Raw genomic sequence first — 12,335 nt, forward strand, 5'->3', positions numbered from 1 at the left:
TAGATTTTTTAAAAAAATCATCTTGTCCAGAGTAGCTTTCATAAATTCGGTAATTTCTATTGAAAAATTCTGAGACTTCCTATGTATGACAGAATCTTAAATTAAGGATTGGGAAATTCATTGATTCACACAGGTTTCTAAATTTGGCAGGGAAGACAGAGTTTATACATCTCTTTCTGTTAAAGACTGTGCTCTATGAAACTGCAGGTTTGCCAATAGATCTTAGAACGTGGAAATGACTGATGAGTCAGCATACAGATAAGAAGTAATTCTACAATGTTTTTCAGTGCATTTGTTTTCTATACTTTTAATATTATGATTTTTAATGCTGCATTTCCTAGTAACTGTAAATACCTGTATACATTAGTTAGTAACTAGCAATATTTGAGTTGGTGTTGTGTAAGTGTTTTAGAGGAGTGTTTTGGCTAGGTGGAATAAAACAATGTACAAAGCCTGTTTTGCTCTAAGCTGGTTACAATACTTGGATACCTTAAATGTTCCTTTTTACAGCCTGATACAGTTCCTTGATTGCAGCAACTGACGTTTCGTAAAAGTGAGGCTTTATAAAAAGGGATGTCTTATTTTTAATAACTAATATTTCTAGCTGTGCAGGGTCACACTATATGATTCTGTTAATTGTATTATTTTGTTTTCAAGGAAAAATTATTTAAAGTTATATTCCAAGATTTTGGTGCTCTTCCATGATTAAGACATTGGCTTGTTTAAAGGTTGCCTAGTGTAGCTTAAATGATGTTATGAAAGAAATGGCTATGATTCCACAGTAATCTTAGTCTAGGAGTAATATGGAGTCTTAATCTTCCAACTGATCAAGCAATTCACAACCCTTCATGGTTTACCTACTTTAGGGCAAGATGAATCACACACTGGAAGCTTCTCCATCTCACTGTTGAATGTGAAGTGACTTAGTTTGCTGTGCTGACTTTTAAATGTCTAAAAGTTAGGTAACTAGGTATGGGCATATGAATTCTACTACTTAATACACCAGTAGTCTCGTTTAGCAGCTCAGAAGAATGAGAAATACTGTTCACATATTGAACAGCTGAATGACCAAGTGCTAAGGGACTCATTCAGCTTAGGCAGGATACTGGACTGTTATCCACTACAGCAAGCCATAAGGAGCAGATATTCAGTCTATTTATATTTGGATCACAGAATGTAGTGTCTCACCACTTTCATTTGTTTGTTCTAAAATCTGATTGCATGTCGTCTATGATAGGAACCAGGTTGCATTGACCCAATGGCTAGTATTCCACATGCGTGGAAGCCAACATTTTCCGATTTTCTCTGCCTTGGTTGAAAAGTCCTGAAAAAAGTGCAGGAAGTCAAAGAGACAAAGCTCTTGATTGTCAGCTTTGTTGTAACATAGCTCATATGTGAACCTGACTCTGGGAAAAAAAAAAAAAAAAAAGTCATGGCTTCTTTGTGTTCATATCTATATCTGGCCTTCATATCTTAATCATCTCAGATTTCATTATTTGTAAAGTTTAAGGCCAGGACAGATCACAGAGACATGCTGTATATCTTGGACTATCACATTTCTCCAGGTTCTTCTGATACTAAGCCTAAAAATACCATTTTTCCTGGGGGTTGAGACTCTCTATGAGCAGTTCAGTTGCACAGGGGCTTGCATTAATTACCATATCTTCATTTTCTTTCGAGTCTATGTTCCTGCAAGAAACCTGAAATTTCCATCTAATCATATCAGATACAGATTACACTTTTACAAAGTTCAGCGGCCTTAAAAATTCCATGTTCTTACGGTACCTTGCACACCTTCATATCTGTGCTAACATCTGTCACAAAAAATTTGATTCCTAGTACCAGCTACCTTTTAGGTATACCTAAGAAGCACTTTTATCATAAGGAAAAAGATCATTACACTATGCATCAGGCTACTGCTTCAGAAAAATGGGGCAGTATCTAACCAAGAAATTTTTAACATACTGGTCTTTATTTAAATATAATGTGATGCATTCTTTGCCTACTGAATTGTGATGTCTTGAAATTTGGTGTTTATACATGTGTGCACTTAGATTATATGTGTGTATATAAGGATAATCAAAAGGTATTTTCCTCCCTCTTAATTTAACCCATTTACATAGCTGCTTACAGTTCATTAGTATAAGTTACAAAATCTAATGCAGCAAGACCACTTTAGAGGTATCACCCAAATAGAAGACTCCCACCTGTTTATTACCGTTGAACTGCTACAATGCTGTATGTTTACCTTGTTCATTGTGAGGAGCTGCAGCTTTGTTTACCAGGTACTGTTGCTCTTGAAAGTAGAGTTTGCTTGTGTCACGAAGCTTTACATTTTTTGGGTCCTGTGGCTGTGGTCACTTTTGGTATGATAAAGACGCTGCAACTTGATGTCTCTTCTGTAGAATAGGAAGTTTAGTGAAAACACTGTTTAAATTAAACATCTATCAGCAGATTAATGTCAGCATCTCTCTGAGTTTTGTACTTGTATCTGAGGAAAGTAGGCAGGAATTCAGGAATCTTTGTGCTGTAATCCTCCACAGTTTGGAGTACAGGACAACTGTTACAAAAACTTGACATCTGAAAGAGGACAACTGTCTATTTAGGCAACTAAATGGAAAATGCCAGTTTTCAGAGATGAGTAAGCCATATTCTCTCTGGAGAATGGCAACTAAAAATACTATTTTTTCCTGAAGGCCAAGTTTTTTAGTATTACATTTTGTAAGTACTTTGACAGTCTAGAAATAAAAGCTGCCAGTTAAGATGCTGAATCGGCATACACAGAAATAAATAGGCCCAGACTTAGATCATATGCAAAATTTATTACTTTTCACTATTATTAATAAAGTTTTTGCTGTGCAAGCCAGTGGTTATTTGAAAAACTTCTATGTATGAGAGCAATAATTAAAGAGGGCATGTATTTTATGATGATGGTGGCCCCCCAATGTGCATACATCCATATACAACATAGGCAAGTGCAAAAATACAAGCAGTATAATAAAATGTGTGGATATAGAGTAGAAGAATTGTGCAACAAGTTAGAGAAATATAACTGGATGTGCAAAGCCATGCTTTCACAGCAAGGCAGTTCTTCCAGTTGCACTAAGTGCTTCAACTGCCTCCCTGAAAGAAATTATCTTTCTTTAGGTATACAATTTCATGAATTATTGCCCACAGTCATGCACTTAAAATACAGTATTTGGAAATCTATCCCTGCCTAATTTAGATGCAATGTATTTTTTCTAATTCCCAGGAAAAAAAAAATTATTTGTTTCCGATCAAATTGCTGAATACTCTCACACATGGAAAATTTTAAAAATGAACTTAAAGAATTAAATGAATTATGGAACATGAAGCAAATACAGATGGAAAATACAGAGAAATCTTTCACTGATTTGAGGTAAGACCTACCTATTATATGAATTTTAAAGGACAGTTTATTACTTTTACTGAAGTAATTTAGTAGCCTACTTTATTGCTATTACCAAAGGTAGTTTTGTTATTTTGCAGTATTATTTCTAGGAAATATAATGCACTTTTCATCAATAATTAGGAGTATTTTTGTCTGATTGCTGCTTGTAGTTTTAACATATCTGTAGAAGTTATTCATGATAAATTGTCTGCTTACCAAATTGAATTTCAGGCATCAGAATTACTTTTGGAAATTTGATAATATTCATGGTCAGTTGCATCCTTAATTAATGGAGGATTCCACGCACTCTGTGTTTTCTCTGGTTTAAGAAGTGTGGACCTACACTTACTGTGACTGATGAGTCCTGAAAATAGTCTCAAAGGGCTCTATCCAGCTGATAAAGCAGGTTGCCTTCTAGGCCACACAAGCCTTGGAGGGCTGTATATGCTGATTGCACAGCAGGCTTACTCTTCAAGGATAAAGGTGAACCTGCTGTGCAATGTCGAAGAGAAAGCAGCTTGGATTATTGAATTGTACAAGATGACTGAATAGTAAGAAAGTGATCCTTGCATCTTTATACTACAGCTCTGTGATCTCTTTAACTTATGTACTGTCATTGTTGAAAGATCTTTGAGAGATTATTCCATGAAATTCTTTACTGGGGAAATTTTTTTTCTATGTAAATTTTTTAGCTGAGTACATGGGACTGGCTGTGGTTTTTTCCAACTCTTGATTCAAACAGAATGATTCAGAGGGACCCAATGTGCAGTTGAACTTCCTGAACTTCAAGAATGGAAGGCATCTTTCCATGACTGAAAAATCTCTTCTCGTTTTCCACAGCTCTTTAGCCAGTAGTTTCATATAATGACATGTTTTATTCAGAATCAGAGAAGAAAGGGATATTATCAACACAAAGTGGCACTGAAAGTTCATTCCAGCAATTCATTATTTCTATATAGCTAAGAAGTCCATCTCTTTCAAAGAGAAATTTTCTTGCAGATTCTCCAACTTCTACACCTAAAATAGATAGTAATGAAAACTTTGCATTTTTCTTGAGAACCTGCTTTTAGAGATCCCATTAACAAAAAGAACTGTAAAGTCAAAAAAGGTCCAAACAAACCCCTCTGACTTCCAGATTATCTAACCTGATGGCTAGTATTCCTATTTGTCATTCTCTGAACACAGAAGGTACAGCACATGGGAATTTCTCCATCATGTGACTTGCTGAAAACTGGCGGCATACTTATGCCTTCTGGTGTTCAGAGCATTCAGACTGTCTGTGCTTGAGGGACAAAGCAGAAGAAGAGTTTGGAGTTGGTGTTTTTTCATTGCTTCCTGCTTCTCATTAGTGAAGATGAATGGTGGCAATATTCAGAAAAAAAAATATCTCTTTCAGTCTAATCTACCTTCTTCTATTAATATTTCCAATAATCTGACATATGACATGGCATTTCATCAATCTATCTTAAGAAAGTCTGCCCTAGCCATTTCCTGTTATACATATAGTTCAATATCAAATGTACTTACCTATTTGAACTGACCTTTCTTCTTTTTGTAAGAGTGCTGATACCTACCTGACTTGGTAGAAAAACTGGAACTAAAGGATAAACTTTTTTGGGTTTTACTTTTGGCTATTATTTCCATTTTTTTGGCATCTAATCAGGCTAATTCTGGCCTGATCTGGTGGAGAAAATTAAGGTAAAGGAGTTCCTACTTTTGCTTTCAGTCTTCACTGTTGTCCTTTTATAGGTACTTTCTAGCATCTTTGTCTGAATAACACCTCCTTGACTTGTTATTGCTTACCATTAATGCAATAAAAAGATTAAATAATAGCTACTAGAGTGAAATAGAAACATTGACACAATGTTATCAAAATAAGAGTAATTTGAAATAAAAACTTTTTTCCACAATAGAATTGACTACAAATCTGAAGTCTACAGGAAAATTTAGCGTAACCTGCTAACGAAGGGAAAATTATATGTCACAGGTATCCCCTATAGAAACCATCTTGGAACAATGACTTTTGAAAAATTGTTTTTGCATTCTTGGAGGACTTAAAAACATGTCTTCATATCTGAAGTTAAGAACGAACATGTAATACATTCACTCATTTTTTTTATCTCAGTGGAGTTTTGTGCTAATTAAATTAGGAGGATGATAAGCAAATCCTGTGAACTTAATGTTTATGTGAGGAGCATCCATGCTTGTACTGGAGCCCCCACTGTTGATATGCATCAGTTCCCATATGGTGTGCCTACCTCCAGCCAGAAGGAAATAAGGATAGGAGGAAAGTTAAAGGGATGTGCCAGGGATTAGGAACACTGGAAGGGGGTTTCAGTGAAAAGAAGCCCTAGGAAGTTTCCGGTGGATCCCTTAGCCCCTTTTTAGAGAGATTTGTGTAGACACTAATTCGGAGGAGGCCTTAGACGCTTTAATTTTCTGCAAAGGGGATTGATGTTCTGCAGACAGTCTCAGAAGAGACTGTGAGGAGGATCTTGTGACCTCCAGAATTTAGAACTAAATTCCAAAACTCCTAAACACATCTGTTCTGTCAAGTATCAGCTAATCAATAAGAAGGATAACTGCTTATTATTGGTCCCAGCTGTTCCTAGTTTGACAGCATAAATGGCTCCTGAGCGGTCAGCATAATATTTACATGATAGATTTTTCCCTTTAGCAGACTGGTTGATTTGTTTTAAAATTAAAAATATTTTATTTTAGTGTCAAAACAACATTGACTTTACACAACAAATCCTTAAAATTAGAAAAAGTAGGCTTAAACTTGTCTCAAATTTCCTTTTGTCTGTGCACATTGTGATACAGTCTTTATTATGCAGCCAACTGTTACATTACCTACAAGCCTCTAGTTTAGGTTATCTTGCAGAAAATCGCTTAGAAATACTTTTTTTCTTTTTATAAAAATATGCTTCTGTCTAAAATTAACAGAAATACAGACTCTGAGAGATCAGAATGTTAGTAAAAGTGAAAACCTCTTAAAATTGCCTAACACATTTTATATGTACGGAAGAAAGAAATCATACTAGGTATGGACAGAGATAGGAACAAAATATTACACAAATGATGTGAAGCTCCTACTTCCAGTCCCAATAAATAATAAAATAGTTGTTACCCAATATGGCACTGGTCATGGGCTCACTCTGTGTCTCAGAATACAATTAATCAAACAGATACTTTGCATGTGGGAGTCAACCAGTCCATTCACTAAAAGTTGTTTTAAAAATGTAAGTTATTTTTTAAAATTGTGAGAGTTATGTATCTCAATAAACACATTGGATATGGATTCATAGGCAGAGTAACTTTAAGTGGTCAAAACATTAATGATAAGCTCCATCATAGACCTCTTTTTTTTTTTGAGTATCACTATTTACAAAAAGAGACTGTTTTATCTATTATAAAATTAGACTAAAAAAACAGTATAGCAGAATATCTTGATTACTTAATTGAATATTTTTTTTTCAAAGGAAAAATTTAAGTGGTGTGATGTTTAAGCAGCAAAACGTTCAGATGGTATTTAATCATCTCCAAGGTGAGCTAGCAGAGTATGAGAAAAGGTTAAAGTAGGAAGTATGGAGAATTACTACAGATTAGAAAGAAAAGCCTGAACTATTCAGAAGTGAGTATTATCAGAGCTGTGTTTCTTTACGTGAGAAGTGAAGCAATTATTTGGTTAGTTCTGGCCCTTTTTAGGTCTAAAAAGGATACTAGTTTTATCAAAAGTTTTAAATAACTAGTATTTTCTTGTCCATATGCAAGTATTTCCAAATAAAGAAATTACTGATTTTCTATAGTAGACTTCTATATTTCTGTGAGTAAAGAAGTAATTCTAGGAAAATTATAAAATTGTTAATTTGCTTTAGCACTTTCAATTATTCATTAATGCTTAGGGCTGTTGTATACTTTCTCTTCCCTGTTTTCTTTTGCTTTGATTTGTGGATACCTCTTGGAAAGAAAAAACAAGACATCACTTCTTCTGACTTGAAAATCTTTTTCTCCTTTTCACCAAGTGCTCAGTAATAAATAAATCTCAGATAATTTTGACTATGATCAGCATCAATAAGTTTCCATTCCTTTTTAATCACTTAAGTACAAGAATAGTGCTCAGTGTATGCAAAAATCTTCATAGTGCAGCAGTCAAACTTTGGTCTTTTGGGTAATGCTGTTTCTGAACTGTTAGGAGCTACATCTTAACAAGACACTCACCTGTATCTTAGGTGCTGTGGTTGGTAACTGGCAAATGGGACCCAGAGTCTGTGTAGATGTAACTGAGGAATCAGAGCTATCTGAAATAGAAGTATAAAATGCACAGTGGTAATAACCACAAAATCTTCAGAGAAATCAGGTGCGAGTGCAATTCTCTAAGTTATTTTCTGTATTATCTTCATATTTAAACCTTTTCCTAAGAAAATGGATAATTGCCTAATTCTTGATGTATAATTTTGTTTGGTTTTACACAAAAATGATAACATCAAATGTTTCTCCTTTGGGGACACATTCCCAGATTAAGATTTTTGCAATTGTAGCTGTGTTAAAAATAATTAAAACACTTTTAATCTTGTGTTCTTTACTTTTATGCCCATCATATAGTTTTCTCAGTTGGCTTAGAACAGTTTAGATAAAGTAAGTTTCTCAATTACATTCTCTTTAGTATTCACTTTTACTTTCTATGTCTGATGTATTAATTACTGATTTTGTTTGTTTTCACAAAATCTGTACTGATCAGAATATGAAAGAAAGGGAAATATCAACAACAATAACATGTTTTGTAAAAAAATAGAGATTACTACTTCATTAATTTTTACAGAGATACTAGTCATTTCAAAATACCAAATTTGGCTCCTTTGTTGTGTTAAATTAATTCTGAGGTAAAAAATACTTGCTGGTATGTTGACTTGCTCATCATCACCTTCACTTCAAAAATAGCTATAAGGATAATTTGGTGTGGTACCTTTGTTGTTGCCTTCTCAGGACATCCAGATTTGTTTCTACTAATGCGTCTCATTTCATACTATCTCGTCTTTTCTCCCATCTCCTTAAGACGCTGAATTACGTGTATTGCATGAAGTGCAGAGCTCTTACCAGTATTTCTTTGTTAAATTAATGTTGGAGTTATCAGGTTATGCTAAGCTTTTGGTGGCTAAATGTAAGCAGAAATAAGCTGCATACCTGAGAGCCAGTTTTAGTTTTTACTGGAACGTGTTGCTAGTCTCTCTGATGACAGCTTCCCATCCAGGCCTACAGCTAGGATGGAGGCGCGCACTGTCACCCTTTGAATATTTACCTTGTTATGACTTAGTTATTTTTATGTCATTCTTCATAATTTTTATGTAAAATGCAGTTAAAAGTGTTTATTCATATCCATAAAATCCCAAACTCCACTAATCCATTTGATTTTTTTTTTAATTAAGAAAAGAAAAATAGAATATGTCCTAAATATTTCTATTATATCAGAAAGGTCTCTCTCTCTGTCTTCACATCAAGCTCATTTATTCTCTTTTTCTAACTGGTCAGGAAAGACTAAACTGGTGGTAATAACAACAGCAAAGCCAAATATTCCTTCAGTACCTTATGGACACACAAAAATATTTAGCAGGTTCTTCAGTTTGTTACCCAGCAGAAATGGGCACAAGGCCTCATACCAGTGGGTGGAGAAAGTACTTGAGGGCACTGGAGCTGGGATTAACAGGCAGGCTCTTCAAGGAGGCTGGCTGTGATGTGCAGAAGTTGTGCTATGGCTTTTGAAGGATGACCAGTGTGGCTCTCTGGAAAAAGTCACTTGACCAGCTTTCAGAAGTTTTTCTGACTGTAAAAATTCAAATAATTTACCTTGCTTTGGTATTGAATGATAAAGATAAATTTTCTCCTTTAATCAGGGTTGAATGAAAAAGCATTTTTCATTCTGAAAATTCTGAATTCTGAATTTTGGACTGAACAGTTCCTGTAAAAGTCATGACATCAGGGAATGTGGTACAATGATTATGAGGCTTTGTCACCCAGGGTCTGGAGATGAAAGCTGGTTTACTGAAGTAGTAACGGAGCATACATGTTAGACCAGATTTCACAGTCTGCTTCTCTGAGTCTGAAGCTGGGTGAGACCATTTAAACCCCAACTGATAGATAATTTAATAGGGATAGACTAAGCATATTTTTAAGGTGAGAGATGAGTGGCTGAAAAAGTAGTCATCACAGGATTAACCCCATGGGGAGAAAACATTAAAAAACAATGCCCTAACTTTTGAGTACAGACTATAAGAGGCAGTTCAAGAGGATCTGATCTAGGGTTTCTAGAAATTCTAGTGAAATATACTGAATGAGAACTGCCTGTCTTGGTAGTTGAAAAAATTAGAATACTTTGTTCCAAGTGTCATGAAGTGCAAAAACTAAAAGGGGATGTTTCCTATATAGGCTGTGAATATGTATAGTAATGTCATACATGTTCATAGCTAAGGTGAAAACAAATTCTCAAACAATTCAACATAAGTTGTATCTTTTAGTTTGGGAGAAGTACTGTTGGATGCTTTGGTTGACTCAGGGTCAGATTTAAGCAGGAAGACAAACTCTTGACTCTGAAAATGGAAAGTTAATTCATAGTTCTGTCTGCTTAAGGAGAAATGCAGGTGTACATGTTACAAAAAGTTAGGGGTGCACAGCTAAGAATACCGTTTGGAGGTTAGAATTACCAGTTATCCTCATTATCTCATTTTTAAGATGAACAGGTATGAACCATTACACCATATGCAGAAGAGCATGATGCAGTAATAAATGGAAAGACCAGTGAGATTGAAAATCCCAGCCTGAGATCTATGAAAAGATCCAATAAAATGGCCTTTTTGTGGTGACTTGTAGATTTTGTGAGGGTGAATAAAAGCCAGTAAGCAAGAACAAGAGGAAGGAAAAACTTTTTGCCAATTAAAAAAAAAGGTTTGAATAACTTGACAGGAAGAGGATAGAGAGTGGCATCTTTATTCAAGCAAGAGGTCCCTCTCTCCTGGAGGCTAGATAGAACAGTTAAGTCCATAAAGGTGATTAAACAATCTTTTATAAAGAAATAAACTGGCCAGAAACTTGGTGAGGAAACTAGAGACCCTTGTTGTCAGCATCATAAAGGGAAATGGAGTTGAAGAATGGATAGAGAATCTGTGTAAGAAACCAGTGGCTTCAGCACAGATCCAGACAGAGAAAGAGATCTTGTGGGGTGACTTGCGGTACACTGAAGGATAGAAACAGTCTGTTCATGATCAGGACTGAATAGGCTGCTAAACTGAAGAATCAGCGTGCCTGGTTCTTGCAGGGACACACATCGTGTGTGATGTGGCTGGAGAGCTGAGTCACCCATTTGCAGACCTGGATTCTGTCTTCTCACAGGAGAAAAGGCTGCCAGGTGGTAAGACTATGACACATAAACGGAACAAATGTCACAGCTAAATACAAGGTGTGACTTTTGTTTTACTAATATGCATGCTACTAAATGCCGCAAAATTTACATGTATAATGATGAAGTTATACATTACAGGTGTATTTTATCACTGCGCTATTTGCACCTACTCTCATAGCACCTCATTACCTTATGTTCTATAGAGACAGTACAGTTCCCTATCATATTGCCATTCGGTTCAGTGCTGATACGTGCTGTATTAAACACACAGATAAGACTTCTTTGACATAACAATTCATAATGAGTTTGGATCACATTCAGAATGATTATGTTGTGCCTTGTTTTCTTAACCTCAAAACAAGCCCGCTTGCTCTTCTTTTCTGCTGCTAATGTGATTATTGTACTTTCAATTGAAGTAATGGTAAAAACGATTACTGTGGATTTTGAATAGCAAGACATTTTGAATGACCAAAAATCTCTTGAAATATGAAATTTGTCTTCATCAGTATTTGCTGTTGGACACATAATAATATATTTCTGAAGTGCAGATGTATAAATCTTTAAAGTCAGACATCTTTATGTACAGCCTTGTGCTTTTGGTAAACACATTAAATGCTGTTACCCAAAGCATTAACAGATATGCTGATACTTTTACTTTCTTTTTGCTTTGATATAGTAGCAATATCATAACTTCCTAATTCTACTAACATTAGCCTTCCACTAAATTATTCTTACATCCCAACTGTTTCTAGATTTTCCATGAATTTTACTGTTGCATGATACTGGGAAAGGCAATGGTAATAACTTGATCTTTCTTTAGCATTGTACCTTAAAACTGCACCAAGGTCAGTGATGTTTCATCTAAAACTGAATGAGGATTTCTCGGATATATAAAAGGACATTTGGAAATTCCTTTAATGGAATGGCAAGATTGTTTCCTTATCACAGTGCAGAAAGTTTAAAAAAGGGGGAATATGCTTTTTTTAAAAATGTTTATTTCAAATTTTATAGATACAGATATTAGAGTTTTGAATCAGTTTTCACTAAAAAAATGTTTAGTCTGCAAATGTTTGCTCGGTATGTTTTTATCTTAACTTAAATGTTTTTCATTTTAAAACAAATCAACATGTTCCTATAAGCATTTTCTTTTTTTATAGAAAAGCATTTTCCATCTGAGGAATGATATATCAGAAAATCCATGTCCAGTTCTAATAGCTAGTCATGATATGTTGTTTCATTAGATACTGAGAATATTACTGATGACATAATCTACAAAATGGCATATTTCAGAAGAGATTGTTATGGAAGTATGATAATATACTGCTGAAAGCTGAATTAAGAAATAGGGAAAACAAACTTAGATCCATGGGGCCGTTTATCATGATGGTATTAGGTAAAATCCAGTGGGTGTCTTTTATCATTTACTATTAATCTATTTAGGTTATCTTGTCTTCTAGTGATTCTTGTCAGTCTTGCTGCACTAATACCTTCAGAGCAGTTTCCATCTTTTACTTTCAAAAAATACTGTTA

The 12,335-nt window shown here is 34.9% G+C and overlaps 1 protein-coding gene across 1 annotated transcript in view; it reads left to right on the forward strand.

Annotated features, from left to right (window-relative positions):
• CCDC178 (coiled-coil domain containing 178) overlaps nt 1-12,335 on the forward strand; it is a 58,469-nt gene that overhangs the window by 44,151 nt on the left and 1,983 nt on the right. Inside the window, 3 exon segments of the mRNA XM_037379147.1 lie at nt 3,300-3,400; nt 6,895-6,987; nt 6,989-7,099. Of these exon segments, the coding sequence (XP_037235044.1) occupies nt 3,300-3,400; nt 6,895-6,987; nt 6,989-7,099 (305 nt within the window).

The sequence above is a fragment of the Falco rusticolus genome, chromosome 3 (genome assembly GCF_015220075.1).
Source record: "Falco rusticolus isolate bFalRus1 chromosome 3, bFalRus1.pri, whole genome shotgun sequence".
Classification (NCBI taxonomy): domain Eukaryota; kingdom Metazoa; phylum Chordata; class Aves; order Falconiformes; family Falconidae; genus Falco; species Falco rusticolus.